This window comes from Pteronotus mesoamericanus, unplaced genomic scaffold (genome assembly GCF_021234165.1).
Source record: "Pteronotus mesoamericanus isolate MK-2021 breed Mesoamerican mustached bat unplaced genomic scaffold, CSHL_Meso_final contig_657, whole genome shotgun sequence".
Taxonomy (NCBI): Eukaryota; Metazoa; Chordata; class Mammalia; order Chiroptera; family Mormoopidae; genus Pteronotus; species Pteronotus mesoamericanus.
The window spans coordinates 25,105,341-25,123,110 of record NW_026555229.1 but is presented as its reverse complement, the minus strand read 5'-3'; the positions used below and the strand labels follow the sequence as shown (position 1 = coordinate 25,123,110).

The window sequence follows — 17,770 nt, the reverse complement described above, 5'->3', positions numbered from 1 at the left end:
CTTGCTCCCCCGCTGCCGCTGCCGCCCCCGCCCGCCCCTCCAGCTCCCTCCCTGCGGCCTGCCGTCCGCTCCTCACTTTCCCCTCTGGGCTGCCCCGGGGCGAGCAGCGGCCCCTTGCATTTATCGCATGCTCTTGGGCAACTTGGGGCGCCTCGGCATGTCACCCCCTCCTTTCTGCCGTGTCCTGACCGTCTCTGTGATTTGGGGAGAAGGTACTAGGGGGACCGAGCTGCGATCGTGCACTGGTTGTTTCATTTCAAGGTTTATTTGGGCGAATAGTAACTTCCTTGGCTGCGGGTGGGCGCGCGGAGCCGCAGCGCGTGGCTGGGGGCGGCGGCGGCGCTTGGTGGCGCTCGGTGGCGCTCGGCGGCGGCGAGGCTCGCGGGGCTCGCGGGGCTCGGGCCGGCTCGCGCGCCGTCAGGCAGTCAGTCGGCGAGCGCGGCGGCGGCGGCGAGGGGCGCGGCGAGGGGCGGCCGCTCCCATATATGGCGCAGGCGCCGCCCCCCGACGTCACCCTCTGACAGCGCCGCTCCCGGGGGCTTCGAGTTTTGGCTCCCGGGAAAGGGTCCATTCCTCGGGGAGAGAGGGCTGAGTTTTGTGCGCCTCCGTCCGCTGCGCGCGCCGCTCCAGGCCCCGCCGCGCCCCGCCTGCGCCCGGGACTGCGCCGCGGCTCTCACTGCCCCGTTTATTTGTCTTTGGAGCAGGCGGGCCGCGCCAGAAGCGGACGATCCCGCAGTGTCCTGCAGCCGCGGACGCCGCCTGGCTAGGATGACACCACGTTGAGCGCGCCTGCAAACAACAACAACAACAGCCAGCGCCTGGCCGCGCGTCCTGCCTCTCCTGCTTCTCCGGAGCGCCGCCGCCGCCGCCGCCGGTGCAGCCGCCGGTGCCGCCGCCCCCGCGCCCCCGGCCGTCCGGAGCGCACGGCCGCCGGTGTATGTCGCGCCTGCCCGGGACGGGCTGAAGCCGGCGGCGGGCCGGACCGCAGGCGCCGAGCCCCGAGCGCCGCTGCTCGCGGAAGCGCTTTCGGCCGGGAGCGGCGGCCGCCGCCAGCAGTTTTCATGTTTGGGATCCAGGAGAACATTCCGCGCGGGGGGACGACCATGAAGGAGGAGCCGCTGGGCAGCGGCATGAACCCGGTGCGCTCGTGGATGCACACGGCGGGGGTGGTGGACGCCAACACGGCTGCCCAGAGGTACGTACCGGCCGGCCCCTCGCGCCCCGGCCCGAGCTCCGGCCCCGCCGGGTCCCCGCCGCCGGCCGGCGCCGCGCTCCTCACCGGGCCGCTGTCTCTTTCCTCCCGCAGCGGCGTGGGGCTGGCGCGGGCGCACTTCGAGAAGCAGCCGCCCTCCAACCTCCGGAAATCCAATTTCTTCCACTTCGTGCTGGCGCTCTACGACAGGCAGGGGCAGCCGGTGGAGATCGAAAGGACCGCTTTTGTGGACTTTGTGGAGAAAGAGAAAGTAAGTGCGAGCACACAATCACACCCTCCATCTTTCTAGAAGTGGGAGGCAGGCGGTGCCCCAACGCGGTGGCCCGGAGAGCCCCCCTCGGCGGCGGCGCGGCTCGGCCCGGCGCCCCCGCCGCCACGTGCGCCCGCCGGACCGCCGGGGGCCGGGCGCCTCCGCTGCGCCCCCGCGCTCAAGCGGGGCCAGGAGGGCGCTGGGCCGCCAGCAGGAAAGTGACATCACCGCGCCGCTCCAAGACAGGAATCCTGCCCTGCGGGAGGCCCCGGGGCCTCGGTCGTGCAGGGGGACCGAGCGCTGTGGCCGCGCGGACGCCGCCCGCACTAAATGCAATTATTTATCGTTACTTTCAGGAGCCCAACAACGAAAAAACCAACAACGGCATTCACTATAAACTCCAGCTGTTGTACAGCAACGGTAAGTGGCCGCCACCGCCTCCCCGCCCCTGCCCAGCTCGCTCTCCTTTCCCGAGGTGCTTAAAGGACATAAAGATTTTGAGATTAAAATGACATGGATGTAAACACGAAATCTTCTCATGGCAAAGAAGGAAAACAAAACATAAACGATCGATAAGTCGATGGCACTTCCCGTGATTAACCGGTGGGGCTTGAAGTAGAAAGTAAAAAGCAGATCGATAGGGGCTCCAGCTGAACATCACTTCTAAGTGACTTTTTTCAATTTTGCAAATTAATGTTAATTATTGAGATGGGGTAGCTCCATAAACCAGGCACAACTTGCTTCCTGGGCTCGAGATTTTACAAAAATCCTCGAGAGACGCTAGAAAGAGCTCAGCCTCTGCTTCGTGTCTTGCGTTCTGTTTTCTAAAAATAAATGACCACGCCGGCCCCCCGGCCTGGCAGCGAGGCCTGCTCTCAGCCACACACGTTTCTTGCACCTTGCAAGGCGAACCCTGAGAGTCTTAAGGTCCTTAATTAAGAGAAGGAAAAAATAAAGCGCGGCCGAGTGGGGCTTGCTGGCTCGCCTTTTAAAGGGCACGCCTGAGTTTTGCTGCATCACGCGGCCGCAGTCCCTGAGCCCCGGACTTCCTGTGCCCGGGTGCCCTTGCTCAAATCCTGATGAGAACCTGTCTCTGGTTTTCTTTCTTTCTTTCTTTTTTTTCCAGGAGTCAGAACGGAGCAGGATCTGTATGTTCGCCTCATAGATTCAATGACCAAACAGGTGAGAAAGTTTAAGCCTCCGCACCGATTTTTCACGGCTCAGCTGGGGTTGTCCTGGGGCCCAGGGACAGCAGACTGCCAAGTGGGTCTCGTGTTTTTGTTTTTCACTTAGTTTCCTTGACATGCTAATGAGAATTCCATATTTATTGGAATAAATGAAGCGATTGGCAAAATAGTTTGTTGTCATTAGAACAGGACAGATATGCTTTATTAAATGGCTTGTGATTGGATTCAAAGTCTCTCTTAATTAATTATGGTAATGAACATTTGACAGAAAAATTTCAAGATGCCCCTTCCGTATGTTTTTTGAGTGTTTTTCCTTTCTCCTTGGAATCATTTCATTGATTTTCTTTTCTCTCTAACAATGGCAACTCACTCCTTTCCAAAGCCCATTGAGCGGGGCTTGATTAGTTCATTTTTCTCCTTTCCAGTGTGACGGTCTAGTAACGGGAGACGTTTGTTTGGATTTAAAAGTTAAATGCGCCGGGGTGAGGAGTCACCTTGTTCCCCTCCAGCCCGTCTTCACCTCTGGCCCCCCGTCTCCATAATTCAAACCCCGAGCTCCAGGGGTTACCCCGGCCCGCCCGCGGCTCTCCGAGCGGCCCTGGCCCCCGCCCCCGCCCTCTGTCATACCTTGTAAATAACATAATTACAAGCGGCTCCTTAGTAAATTATTTAACCTGTCTTGGTCAACTTTTCGGAGGGTCACTATTGGCTCTCGGTAATGCCATCAAGGGCAGAAAAGCGCGTCCTCGCTTTGTGACACTGTGCGTTCTCTGGCTGGTTCTGTGCTCGGTGGTATGTTGTCGTTCAGTTGTTTTGCAGATTTTTACCCTCCTTTTCTTAAAAATAGAGGGTTGGGGGAGGGGGGTGTCCGACGCGCAAATTAAACCCACTTGGCACAGATTGATTTAAAATATACTTCTGAGCTGGGCTTCAGGCTTGGGAAGGAAAGTGGCCTCTTCGCCCCTGAGGCGAACCTGAAGGATGGGAGCGGGAGGAAGCCCGCTCCTCTGCGCCTGCGGCCGCCCGGCCCGCGCACCCCCACCAGGCTCGGCAGTCAGTGCTCTGATTTCCCTTCCCCTTCGGAAAGTTTGTCCTTGCTGAGGCAGCAAGCATGGGAGGCTCTAATGTCTGGGCGGTAAAAACAGGGAGGTTTCCTCGCAGCGTAAAACAGACCCGACAGGTAAACTATGCTCCTTCTGAGAAAGACAGGCTGTGTGCCCTTCGGGGAGGATCCCACTCGGGCTCAGGGAAGCCTGCGGGAGCTGGGTTGCTCGTTGACAGGTCGCTTTTCTTTCTTTGCGTAGAAGGGCTGGTGTGCTCGGTGGCAGCGCTGCAGTGTGACCGCGCGGCAGGCGCAGGCAGCCCGAGCTTCCCTGTCGTTGCAGGGAGAGGGCGGAGGGTTTGTTTCAAGCTCACTTTTATTGTTCATTTAGCCACGGACCTTTGCGGTATAAACAGGGCTGAAAATAAAGGCATTTAATCTCTTCTCACTGACGGCGATTGGGGGGGAAAAAGGGAAAGAAATAGCCCAGTAACTGATCAAAGAGTCAATGGCGCTGAACCGACAGTTTATGGATTTCTGTTTGTGCTACAAAATAAAAAATAAATCAAATATAAATACGGGGCTCCATCGGAGGACCAGCGGCGCTCTCAGAAGAGCCGGTGCCCGCCGCGCGCCCTGCAGCCCTGGGCGGCGCCGGCCTGCGGTCGCTCCGCGGTTCGGCGCGGGTTGGAGGGAGGCAGCTGCAGAGGGCTCAGGACCCTGCCCTCTCCCCAGGGGAAGCCCGGCTTCCTGGGGACGGACTTTGTCCACCTGGAAGTGGAGGAGAGAATCAGAAGTGCCCGAGGAGGTTGGAAGTAATTTCCAGATAATTTTTTGAAAAGGGGGGGGCGGGAACTGGAGGGGACTCCCCTCCCCCTTTGGTGGAATTTTCTGCCCGGAACGTGTGGCTCCTACCCCCACTCCCCGCCTCTCCTCTGGTGGCCTTTCCCCTTCTTTTCTTTTTCTATTTCTTTTTCTCTTTCCTTTTCCTTTTCCTCCCCCCCCCTTTTTTTTTTAACGCGGGCTGCCCGGCCCGGTTCCGGCGGCGGCACGGGGTGGGCGCCGCGGTGGGCGCACCTAGGGCTGCGCACCATCTGGCGAGCCTCTGCTCAAAGCCCACCCGAGCGTGTGCGCAGACACCGCCTTCTTACCCGAGAAAAATCATTGTTAGCAGTTTCAAAATAAACACCAGATTGGCCATTAGCACTTTCTTTCCGATATCATCCGGCAAGGAGCACGTGGCCGCGGCGGGGCTGGGCGCCCGGGCCCTCTGAGGAGGGTCTGCGAGGCCTGGGCCCGCCGCGGCCACGTGCAGCTGCTGTGGGCCGGCCAGGGCTGCCCCCCGCGTGCAGGACCCGGCTGGTAGGCGGCCTGCGGACTCCGGGTGGCAGTGAGCCGGGCGGGCGGCCGCTGCTGGTGCTGGGCTGGAACGCGCCCTCCTTGCTCCAGTCCCGGGAGCGCGCGGGCTGGCGCGGCCCCTGGGCTGCCGGCAAACCGCTGCCCCAGCCCGGCCCTCGCCTTTTCCTCAGTCACAGCGCGTCCTCAGCGGTCCCTTCCAGCATGCACACTGGAACGAGGATTAGACAATGGCCCGAAGCCGGGGCCCCGCGGCGGTGCGGGCAGCCCCGGTGCTGGGGTCGATGCCAGTGCGCCCTGGCTCTCTGCGCCCTGGTCCTGCCCCAGCCCACGCGGCCGGCGTCCTCCCAGCCGAAGGCCTCGCGCAGGCCCGCAGGGCGCTCGGAGCGGAGGCTGCCTTGGCCCAGCCCCTCTCCTGGCGCCGCGGCAGGAGCGTGACCTGGCGGGGCCGCCGCCTCCCCGCCTGCCTTGCACCTGCCGCCCCACCAGGCCGGGGCCACAGGACGCCAGAGCCGGGGCGCCACCTAAACTCCGCCTCTGCTTGTCCCCACGCAGGCCATCGTCTACGAGGGCCAGGACAAGAACCCGGAGATGTGCCGTGTGCTGCTGACCCACGAGATCATGTGCAGGTGAGCGGGGGGCGGCGGGAGGCAGGCGGCGGGCGGGCAGGCAGGCAGCCTCGGCGCCAGCTGCGGCTACAAAGGACGCCGCGCCCCGGCGCCGCCGCCTCGCGCGGCTTCGGGAAGGGCTTCGATTGAAATGTAATCGGCGGCCGCAAGCCGCAGCCCGGGAGCCCGGCTGGCTTCCCCCATGGCCAGGGTCCCTGCCGCCGGCTGCTTGCAGAGCCGATGAGCATGTGGGCGGCGTCGCGGCGGTGTCCTGGGTGGCGCCGGTGCCGCGGTGCCGAGGAGCCAGGGCTTGTGGCTGCTGCCCCCCGCACGCGCGCCCGAGCTCTGCGGCCGCCGCTGGGGAGGGAGGGAGGGACGCCCCTCCGCACGCCCTGCCACGCTGAGCGTGGGGCTGGACTGCGAGTCCACCCTCGGCCAGGCCCCCTTCCCAGGCGCTCGGGGGGCAGAGCGCGCTCGCCGGGCCTGCGATCTCTGCCCCGTGAGCAGCTCCCACCCTCTTGGGCCGCTCTCTCCTAACTGCCCCAGGAGCCTCGCCCCTGCACGGCAAATAAAAACGCATCATTGACTTTGCCTGTGCGGCAAGTGAAGTGTCGTCGGGAGGAGTAGCAGGGACCGACCGGCTTTGCAGGCGCGGGCGACAGTAGCAGGCGCGGACTCTGCGGGGCGGGCTGTGCCCGGCTCCGGGGCCGCTGCCTAAATGCCGTGTCTGAGCAGACATATTGTTACAGCACTAATATACAAAAGCTGACTTTTTCTCATATCAGGTAATAAATATAAATTACAACCAATAAAGTGGAATTTCTTTATTATCCACTTCTGCATGTACTGCAATTAACAGAAAGCGCACAGATGTGATTTAGGCTGTGAGTGGAAGACTGTAGACTTTCTTTAATCACTTTAGCTGTCAGCTTTAAAAGGCTTTATATACTTTGCCTACCATATGGTGTTAATTTAGCTAATTTAGACATGTAACCATTATACAAGTATGCTTTTTTAAAATGCAAGAAGCATAACATTTTTGTTTCATTTCTGCTTTAATTAAAGTTTCAATAACAGGGTTAAGGTAGGCTTAAAGGAGGAACAATAGAAGTTTCTGATAGATGGATGCATGCTTTTGTGGTTATAATTAATAAATGCCCAAAAGAAATATTGGTTGAAGGTGGCATCTTGCATCTTTTCCAGAAATAACAGCTTGACAATTAGAGGTAAACAAAAGCTGAAGCGGTGAAAAGTTATTCCCAAGCCTCCCGCCTCCCCTTCTCCTCAGTTCACTGCAAAGACAAACACCTACAACGTGTTCCCCGTGTCTGAGCATCACCACCGAGCTGGCCGTCCCGCTCCCCCCCTCCTAGGAGCAGACCTGTTCCACTCTGCTCCTTCCGGCAGGGCAGAAACTTACACCCTAAGTTTAGCCACAGAGCACGTGAACTCCCTGGGTTAAATGTGCCCAGCTGCCTTGGTAGGGGAACTTATTTTGTTGACACCAGCCGCTTCACTGTCAGGCTTAAAAAAAAAAAATTGCACGTCGGGCATGAAAGCAGGAAATGCATATTAAAACCCCTGTTTACAATTACTCCACAGCCGGTGCTGTGACAAGAAAAGTTGTGGCAATAGAAACGAGACACCCTCAGACCCTGTCATCATTGACAGGTAAGGATGCCTTCTTTCTTTTTTCAAAAACAAAACCGCAGCCGCAGCCGCAGCCAAAGCCCTCGCCTTGCGGGGCCCCCAGTTGCTGCCTCGCTCGCTCGGAGGCTGGGCCGGGCTCCTTGCGCGTCGTACCATTTGTTGTCCGCGTGTGTTGTCGTGCACAGGTGGGTTGACTTGGAAACCTGGAGGCTCGCTCTGCGGGGATTCGGTAATTGCTTTCCAGTCGTCAGGGGAAGCGGCTTCATCTGCCGCTGCTCTCGCCATGAGGGGCGCTTGATGCCTCGAGAGTTCCTGGCTCTAAACCCAGAGATGTGTCACAAAATGCCTTTTGCTAATTTGTTAACAAGTATTTCATTTTTACGTTATTTTTTATCTCGGATGAGCGCTGAAGTTGAGACTTGGGTGGTGTTGCTGTCGTAATGGTTGCCCAGTGTTAGAATGAATTTAATCTGCTCTCAATTAGTTGCAAAATGTCTCCTAATTTTTTTCCAATTGTGGCTGTCGTTTTATGTCAAGTAGCAAATATGTAACTAACAAACCAAAGTTGTTATAATTGAAACTAATTACACATGCTGGTTACATTTTCCACCATTAATTTCCATAACTAGAGGAGCTGTATGCATTCTTTATATTCGCTGCTCTTCACCTCGCCTCCATCACGCTCCGCGGCCAGGGTGCATCCTTTCGAGCTCCCACTCATCAGCCCTAATGGTGTTAATGTGCGTTTGGTGTTGCTTCAGTTGAAACAACAAACACGCCACCGCCCTCCTCCAGAACACTGGCCTCCTCGCCGGGTTTCTGTGGCCTGGAGGAGGGAGGATTTCTCTCTCTCCAACAATGCGTAGCAGCAGCAGAAGGCCCGGGGTGTGTTGGACTGCAGATTTTGAAATTGGTACCCAAATCAAATAAATGTTAGACGTGTACATATGACACCGGTTTTGTGAGGCAGAGGTTTAGACTGTTTTGAAGAGGGGTTGGATTTCAGCTGCTTTCATGACAAAGTTATCTTTTGATCGTGAACTTTGCTGTCCAGTGCCTGAAAAATTAAACCCGGAAAACTCCATGAGTTCAGCTTAAAGAAATCTGCGCCGCCAGTGGGGAGAAATGCTAATGTTGAAGTAGCTGGAATAGCTGTTTGCTTAGTGGGGAATGCCCGGTATCTGACAGGAGGGAAGGCTCCCTTATTAGTAATCAAATAGGGCTGACCAGTTGTGGCCTTCACTCAGGCAGCGAGAACACGCTCCACACTTTGGAGAACTCCAACGGAAAAAAAAAATCAATATCATTATATTTGTCTTCAGTGTGGCGGCTATGGAAGTCCTCCAGCCTCGGGTTGTTGTCTGGTACCTGCGCGGATGTTGTTTTCCTGATTGGCCAGAAGTGTTGGGCGGCCCTTGGAACCGCGTCTGACTCTGAGATGCTCGAGGAGGCCGCGCGTGCTTGCCCGTAATGCAGGGCGGTGAAGTGTTTCACCTCCTGAGTTCTGTTCAATTTGTGACACTTGGGCATTTGAAAAGGTGGCTTGTGTTTGAGTCGGGAGGTGTTCAGCATGGCGCAGTAATGCAGTAGCCAGTCGTGGTGCTTCAACTCACACTTCGGATGCTGTGTTTTCCCTTCCCCATCGCCTTGCGGTTGTGTGGCGGTCCACCATCTATTGACTATTAATACTGAATAATCTTTAACACTCGGTTTTAATCACACTGCGGGAAATATCCTCTCTCCCTATGCAGAAATATACTCGTTAATTCTCGTCTGAGTGAATGCTCTCTTATCTTTGGCTAATTAAAATATGTGCTGAGATTACTGATACCTCTCTAACCCACGAGAAGTGCGTGATCGTCTGACATTCTAGAGGCAGCAGAGGAGGGGGAAACGTAAAAACATTTGGCTGATGGGTTTACTGAGTTTATTTGAAGAAGGAAAATTGCTGCCCGCTTGTGCCTGGCATAGATGCTTGGAGGTCTTAATTATTGATGAAAAATCTGCTCTGCTTCTAAATTCAAAGATATGACAATTTTATAGGAATTTTAATCACTTTCCACGTGAGGGATGTTAAGGTTAGGGTAGTTTTATCTGATGACAAATAGGGTGTACGTTTTTGCCATTGTAAAGAGAGCTGTCACTTATCATGACAAAATACCGTCCGCATTTGGTTGCTTGGTGTACATCCTTGTGTAAGGACTGCCCTACTGGCACCGTCCTCAGGGTAAGGTGTATTTCTAGGGGAGAAATGAAGGATGTGGTGTTCACTGCGGCAAGTTGTGTTAATTGGAGGGAGCAAGCTGCCCCCGGCGCGGGCTGTCTTTAGAGGGATGCAGCCTTTCGCAACCGAGACGCGTCTGCGCTTCATAATGATGATCGTTTCCACGGGGCGTGCGCTGCCTCCTAAAATCAGCTGCTTGCGCTGCGCGTGTAGCGCGCGTGTGCTCCGGGTGCCGCGGCCGCAGCGCCCCGCCGGCCGGGGAGGCGGCCTGCGGGTCTCCGCCAGCACTGCCGTTACTTGGTTAGTTGGCTTAAAAAAGAATTATATACAACGTGCTTCACTGGCTCCTTGTGGCCTTTGGATACATTTAGCCGTTTCTGACCAGATAAGGCATATTTGTCCTGAGGATATAAACCAATAATTCCAACCAGAATGGAGATCAATGGGGCGGCGTGTGCGCCAGCCCGCACCGTGGCTCGCCCGGCAGGCCGGCCCGCCCGCCGCGCCTCTGTGACCAGAGCGGAGAAGTCGGCTCCCGCTCCGGTGGGCAAATCACATTCCGGAGACTCTGACGCCTTAAATCAATTAATTACACAATTTCGTTCAGTTATCTTTCACAAGCATTAAACACTCACGCACAGCGTGGGAGACCCTTCGCGTTGGACAGAGGGGAGAAGTGAGGGTGTTCGGCCAGACGAAACCCCTTTATTGTGAAGCTTTCGCTTACCTCCGCTGCGCTCCTCCCCGCCAGACCACGCGAGAGCCGCCCCCTCGCGCAGCTCCGCAAGCGCAGTCACGCGGCGGTGCGTGTAAAAGAACGCAGCAACTTCGGGGAGCAGAGGAGAACCCTAACCCTGCAGAGCCGCGCTGGGGCCGGGAGGGCGCTGCGACGGGAGGGGGCACGTGCGTAGACGGCCGCGGCCTGCAAGTGCCCGGGGCCGCGGGACGCGCGCGCGCGCCACGCACACCCCCGCGTGCACGCTTGCGTGGCCGCACGCGCGTGCACACAGTGTTTTACGGTGTTGCCGAAGAGGAGGGGTATCGCTTTCCTCGTGGAATAATGTTTTCTGGGAAAACACCAAAGCAGATGGTCTTCATTAGGAACACCCATTGTCCACATAGCCCAACTATGAACAGATAAATCTCTCCTGTTTCACCCGTACATTCCAAGGGCTGTAAATGATTACAGGATGTCGGTGTAGCTGCTAAACCAAAACCACACTCTGGCTGTCGTCCTCCCGTGCCGTGCCATCCCAGGGCGTCACCTGAGGCCCTGCGGACCTGCCCGGGCAGCCACGCGCTCTCACCTCCGCCCGCGCCCGGCCGAGCGGGCTGGGGCTCGGAGTCCGACCTGCCCCGGGGCAGGCGCGCCGTGGGCGCTGCGCCGTCCGAGCGGGCCGGCCGCACCCAGGCCCACGCAGCGTCCGGCGGGGCGTGCGCGGCGGGGCGGTTCCAGGTGGCACGGTCTCGGCGGCCTGCGCGCTGGCATCCCGGGGGCAGCGGCCCCCCCCCCCCCCCCCCCCCCCCCCGCCCCGCAGCAGGCCTGGCATTGGCCTGTGGAGTTCGGGAGACTTATCATTCCAAGTCTGTCCTACTTTCCTGTCTGGGAGCCAGACATCTGTTTATTCCATTTTCTTTCATACAGAGTTTGGAATAGCTTTAGTTGGGGAGGGGGGAGCAAAGTTTTGTCATATTTAACAGCTGTTACAAAATATCAACCCTGTGGGCTCTGAAAATACTTTTCAGCTGACCTCAGATTTTTATACATAACTGACATGGGATTGCAGAAAAATACTATTGACTTAACCTTCCATTGTCTGCGATTTCGCGTTGCACCTCCTCGTGCGCGCGCCCCAGCCGGTCCACCTCCACGTCCCCGCCCCCAGCCCCTCTCATCCATTTACAAGTTTGAAGTTTACACCTTGAAGTGATTGCAGAACAGGAGCTGAAGACCGATTGGAGATTTTCTTTCTTTCTCTCTTCCTTTTTTTTTTTTTTTTTTTTTTTTAGTCAACAGTGTTTCCTTTCACTTCCTGTCACAAAGGTCAAAGAGAGCGACCTTTGCTGGCAGCCCTCCCCGCTGAATTATTCATAGCATTGACTTTTTGTCAGCACACACAGTTGTGCTCTGGGACGTTTTATTCATTTACCTCATTTAAAGCGCCTTTCTGCACCTGTTCAAGTATTAATATCCTGTAATTTGGGCCTAATGCCGATTTTGCTGAACACTCATTATATTTTTTATTAGCTATATTTCCAAACGATTATGTATGATTATTACCAAGCCTTACAAACAGCACCGGGTTATTCCCTAGCCCCTTACATCTTCTTGTCAGGTTGTTTTCAGAAGCAGGGAGGATAAACATTTGACCAGTCCCAATGTTTTTATTCCACTCCATCTCCACGCGCAGAACTTAAAGCTGCCTCCCTCATGGCTTTGCACGAGCCTGATTAAATCCAACTCCGAGGGAGCTGTACAAATGCCAGCATTTATAAGGTCAACGCTTTTGTTAAAAATGCTATGTAAATGAGGATCTGCAAAAAGGGACATTAAATAAAATTAAATTCATTGTCTTCTTTAATGTCATTTACATTTTGGCTAAGCCCCGGTCTGTCAAGGAGGATTTTAAAAATATTTTTAATTACACACCATTTAGTGATCCAAGGCTTTCTATTCAGCAGCATTTGGATAACCTGCAAAACGGAGACTGTTTATTAACTTCTTAAACGACAGCTTGTCATTTCATCTGCATAGCGCAGTGAAAACAGTGTGGTTTGGTGTTCGTTTTTCCTCCTCGGTTTCCTTAAAGACGTGAATATAATCGTCAGCTGGTGGGCCTCGGCGCCCGGGAGCCCCCGGCTTGGGGCTGGCCCCGAGTCGGAGGCGCTCTTTGGTTCAGGTTTTGTTTTAGTGCATCGGGACTTCAGTGAAGGGAAAATATTGGCTAGAGATTGGGCCGTCTGAACGCACACTTTGGATGAACGGACGCGGCGACAAAGACTCTGATTTTGCCTGGCACCGGCCCCGCTGGCGCCGCGCTCAGGTGTGAATGGCTGTTTTATTCCCTGGCACGCCAGCGGGGAGAGGCAAAAAGTTCACCGCGCTCGTTCATCCTCTGGCCGCTTTTTTCATAAACTTCTGAAAATAAACAGAAAGGGAAGAGCTGCATTATTGAGTCACAATGCCAGGCTTTCATTTCAACAGGGAGACACCAGAAGCAGTTCCCGCGCTTCCTCTCCCGGCAGCCGCGGCCGCAGCCCGCACCCCCGCGCCAAGCCCGCCTGCTGACCGCCCCTGTGCCACGGGGGGAGCGGCCAGGCCCCGGCCCGCGCCTCTGCTCCAGGCCGACGGGGCCTGCGGAGATTTACGGTCGCCAGGCCTGGGGAAGGTCTGCAGGGCCAGGCCCGTGCAAAGCTGGGCTTTAAAACAAGCCACACGCCCGTAATGACTTCCGCAACACTGTGCAGCACTCCGACTCCTGTCTGCCCGGGCAGGGGAAGCCTCCTCGGAGCTGCCGTGCACGCAGCCGGTACGGAGGGGCCGGGCGGGGGAGGGCTGGAGGCCGGGCTGTCAGAAGCTATAGTCCGGGAGGGATGTTGACGCAAGCCATCCTGCGCCTCTGCGGCGGCCTTATCAGGTGAAAAGCGAAGATATTGCCAGTGCCTGTAATTGCGTTAGGATGGCTGGGATGAATTGGATTACCTTATGGAGAGCCGTCCAAACTCGGGGCTCTGGTACGCATGCTTACAGGAAGCGAGTAATTACTCTCCGTGCACCAGGAGATAATTGGGGCTGGCCGGGCCGCCTCTGCCTCCCAGGAAGGGGGGACGCTGGCCCGGGCAGCGTGTGCGGGACGCCGACCGGAGGGCCGCGGTCCTTGCGGCCCGGGGGTGGCTCGCCCTGCTGCGGTAATTTTTGGTTACTTTTCAAAGATGGTGAATAATTTATCAGAATTCAAACTAACAGCAGCAACAGGAGGCACGTTGGAGGAGATAAAAATTCCAGGCTCTAATGATGGAAATTGTCGTCGCAGACAGGAAGTGATTGACAAGTAGGGGTACAGGAAGTGAAAACTCACGGAGCTTAACCTGTACTTGGCAAAGCTTCCAGAGCTTACACTCGGGGAAAATGAAAACCATTCACTCCGTCAGCTCGCAGAACACAAGCTCCTCTGTTTGTTTATCTTCCCAGCAAATCTCCCCAAAATGTTTGTGGTCGAAACTCTGTAGAATGAGACATTATGCTGGTATTATTAAATGCTTTAAAATAAAAATATGGCTATAATTTAGAAAAATAAGCGGAGGAATTTTGTGTGTCAAGGGTATTTTGGTGGCATTTTATAAGCTTCTTAGACTTGGGGGTAACTAGGGTTCATTAAATTGTGGAGAAAACTGTTTTCAAAACTATTTATTGAGAAAACAGCCAGGCACATCTGTCAACATAATAAAGGCTCCGCGTTGGCAAACAGTTTGGCGAAGAGTATGGGGGGAGGTAATAGGCAAGTTCCCATTTCGGTTGTTTTTGAGTCTCTCAGCTCCCTTTCCCTTCGCAAACAAAACAAATGAGAAATGTCCCCGTGCAGCTCCTCGGCTGGAAGTCGCTCAGCTAGAACATGCCCGCCTGCCTGCCGGCCGCTGGCTGGCCCAGGGACCGGCAGCATCTGCAAACAGCAGAGAGGGGCCGCGCCTTCCCAGCCGCTCGCGAGGAAATGAGTTTAACATGTGCGGAAAGCCGGGGCTCCCGCCCGCGCTGCCGTGGGACACAGGGCTCAGGCCCGCAGCGGAAGGAGTCGGCTCCAGCCTGTCTCTGCTGGGTGTGCGGGGGGCGCACATCTGGGGAGGAGGCTCCAGCGGCCCCCCCGCCCCATGCTCCCCCCCCCGCCCGGTGCCTGTCTCCCCCCCCCCCCCCCCACCTTCCCTCTCTCAGCAGAAAGCAGCTGGAGCCAGGGTGCCATGTTGGAACAAGCAGACAAAATTTGGGCAGTGTTTAGGGCCCCAAGGACGTTTGCCTCTGCGATGACAAGTGTCCGGGCAGGGAAAGACGATGCATGGCTACAGCGGCCTGCCCCCCAGGGAAAGCCTTCCACAAGGGCTCCATGTAAAACCGCACCCCCCACCCCTGCTGCAAGTGTCCGCTGCAAGGGGAGGCTTCAGCCAGAACGGCGGGGGTGCATGTTCCTGAGTCACTGAGGGATGGGTCTGCAGCCCGCGCCTGGTCTGGGGCCCCTGAGGGTGCCGTGTCCCCGGCCCTGGCGGGCTGCGCGCCATCCCGAGGAGTGCTCGGGGCGGGGCAGCCAGGCCTCCCCGGCCCTGGGGGGACAAGGCCTGCCCAGGAGGCCCTCTGGGGGAGGGCGCCCCTTTTATTCTAAATGGCACCCAGCAAAGCCAAGTTGGCATTGAGAAGGGGCCAGAGAGGCCGCTCTGCTGTCCTGCTGAAGAGGAGTTCCTCCCGGAGGGTCCCCAAGTTTTTCAAAACCTTTGGCCTCAGGGGGTGTCCTAGAGGTACGTGCGTGTGGCCTTTTTGAGTTGCCATGGCCCAGAACCACACGTCCAGCTTTGGAGAATGACACCCCAGGGCCAAGGAGAAGGGCTGGGGGCACACGTGGGGGCGGGGGAGCTGGAGGCCATGGCGCAGGGACACACCACCCCAACTTTGCATTTTGTTGTCTACATTGGATGTCGATTCCCAGGGGTCCTGATAGAGCTCTTCGCCATAGAGAGGTGAATAGACTTTGTTTTCTGGAGCAGTTTTAGGTTTGCAGAAATGCGAGCAGGACGCAGCGCCCCTGGTCACCGCCTCCCTTTCTCTTTTGGGAACAGCCTGCGTTAATGAGATACATTGTTACAGTGGATGAACCAACATCAATACGTTTTGATGAACTTAGCCCACACTTTGCATTAGAGTTCGCTGTGGGTGCTGTGCATCCCAGGAGTTTTGACAAATGCGTGGCGACGTGTGTCTGCCCTGCGTGTCATGCGGTGGCTTTAATGCCCTCGCTCTCCTCTGCGCGGCCCGCCGCACGGCCCCCGCGCCGTGCACGCTGCCGACACCCAGGTCTGTGCTGTCTGCGTAGCTGTCTCTTCCAGAGCGTCACGGAGTCAGAAGCACGCAGTGTGTGGCCTTTTAAGACGGATGTCTTTCACTCAGTAATGTGCTTTCAAGGCTCTTCCATGTGTTTTGGGGGCTTCGTGGCCACGGATGACGCTTTCTGAATTTCAGGGTGGTTTGTTTCTTCTTAAAGGTTTCTGGGCAGTATTTTCTCTTCCATGTAATGTCTTGGTGCATTTGTAATCAAGCCCTTCACCCCTGAGCTTTTATCGTCGCTTCTGGAGGTCTCACCCTTGGATGTTGTGCGTGGGCTTCTCGTGGCTTTTGCGAGTTGACGTGCCCCGCCCCATGTCCCCCCCCTTAAAAAGCAGGAGCTCCTCTGCAAAGAAATGGAAACACTTAAACTGTTCCCCGAGAGTTGAGTGAAGCGGCATTGCTTGCGCTTGCTCGCTCTCAGGGCTCCTCCGGCAGAACACTTTTTTAGGGCGTTTGAGCGGCGCGGGCCCCGGAAGGAGCGGGGCCGGCCTGTCGGGAGGGCGGGCACGCTGCGTGGCGGCCTAGGAACGGCAGGGATCCTGCATTCAGTGCCGCGTTGGCTTTTTTTTTTTTTTTTTTTTTGGTTTAATAAATTAAACTACAAATTTTCCTAATTGCCAAACAAAATGTTAGGCCAGCTTCAGCCATTGCGGACAGTAAAACACAACATAAAACCTGCTGAGAGTTATATGTGGTATTTAATACGAGACAGAGCAATGCACGGGCTTTTATGGTTACGTATGAATTCACACCCACAGCATTTGTTTCGCATTAGGAGAGGTTTGTAAATCAGATCGGCGTGCGGGATGCGGTGGCCCTGCAGCCTCTCTGTGTCCCTCCTGTCCGACGTCGGGTTGTTGGGGACGCTGCCACCGGGGCCCCGCGTCCGTGCCCATCTTCTCAATGAGGCGGCTCGTCCCCTGAGCCCGGGGAGATTGGGCCAGGAAGTAAGAGGGGGCTGGCTCGCACGTGCCGCTCACCCCCACCGGCCGAGGGCAGCGGCCGGATCCGGCCACCAGGCCGCAGCCGTCGGTTACCGAAGCGTGGGCTGCCCATGGGTCCCCGGCCAGCAGGCGCCCCAGGGAAAGGCGGGGAGGACCTGGGAAAGTGCTTTTGGGGGAAAAAATGGCAATAACTGTCATTTGTTAAATTTGACAGGCAGGTTCTAAACATAACAGCCCTTTCTCCAACGATCATTGCGTTGAACAAATAAATGAGTTATGCAAGTTAATAAACGGCTAGGTTTCCCGTCCAGAGGTAGGCCTGTGTGCCGTTCAAAGTCGCCCCCGCCGGTCCCCCGCCCCAGCAGGTGCCCAAGTCTCTCCTGCTTCCCTTGGCCCCCGAAGCTTCCGTGCCCCTGCGAGGCGCAGTGCCTCTAAGAACAGGCTTCACGGTGGAAACCAGCTTGCCCGGGCCCCGGGTAGCACGGCGCGCGGGGACACATTGCAGCTTCAGAAGGGCTTTCGTGCGCCGGTGTCAGTAAAGCAAGGGTCAGAAGCACCTTTTAACTTTCAGGAAAAAATGATTTGCCTGTTACAAGTGTCGCGGTCAGAAGCGTATTTGCTGCGCTTGGGGTATTTGTCATGACAAGTGACTGCTGCTTATGTTTCCTGAGACCCCATTATAATTACTCCCAGCAATTACAGCATCCAGAACCCCATTCCAGCCCCAAACACATTTGTTCCCATTTATTAGACTGCGAGCAGCAACTAATTTACATTGTTTCAGAGTTGTGTGTTATGGTAATTTATTGCGTGCGCTGGGGTCACCCAGAGTTGACCGGTCGGCGGCGCAGACCCGCGCGAGGAGGGATGAGGGCCTACCGGCGAGAGGCCGCTGGGGCTGGGGGCGTGGGTTTGAAAACTGCTCCGGCCTTTTTAATCACATTTTGATTTATTCTCTGTTACATTACTTGCTCTCCTCTTGCTCCCTTTCTGTTTTTTAACAAATCAGAGCCTGGAAAGGACTTTTTTCTTTTTCTGTTTCCTTTTGTGTGTGTGTATGTGTGTGTGTGTGTGTGCGCGCGCGCGTGCTCGCAAGGAAATGGAAGCGATATCTTCTAACGAGTGGAAACTTTTACTAATGCCCTGAATAAAATATTTGTCAGCGGCCTCCACTAAACGTAAAAGCACTCCACAGAGGAAACAATGCCTGA

The 17,770-nt window shown here is 56.3% G+C and overlaps 1 protein-coding gene across 7 annotated transcripts in view; it reads left to right on the top strand.

The window, feature by feature from the left end:
- The first annotated feature begins 563 nt into the window (after nucleotides 1-563).
- EBF3 (EBF transcription factor 3) overlaps nucleotides 564-17,770 on the top strand; it is a 108,715-nt gene continuing 91,508 nt past the window's right edge. For all 7 annotated transcript variants that reach the window (XM_054581698.1, XM_054581696.1, XM_054581695.1 and 4 more), the window contains exons 1-6: nucleotides 564-1,195; nucleotides 1,307-1,463; nucleotides 1,820-1,883; nucleotides 2,590-2,645; nucleotides 5,604-5,677; nucleotides 7,259-7,327. In XM_054581698.1, the coding sequence (XP_054437673.1) occupies nucleotides 1,062-1,195; nucleotides 1,307-1,463; nucleotides 1,820-1,883; nucleotides 2,590-2,645; nucleotides 5,604-5,677; nucleotides 7,259-7,327 (554 nt within the window). In that variant the 5' untranslated portion in view covers nucleotides 564-1,061. The remainder of the gene's footprint in view (nucleotides 1,196-1,306; nucleotides 1,464-1,819; nucleotides 1,884-2,589; nucleotides 2,646-5,603; nucleotides 5,678-7,258; nucleotides 7,328-17,770) is intronic.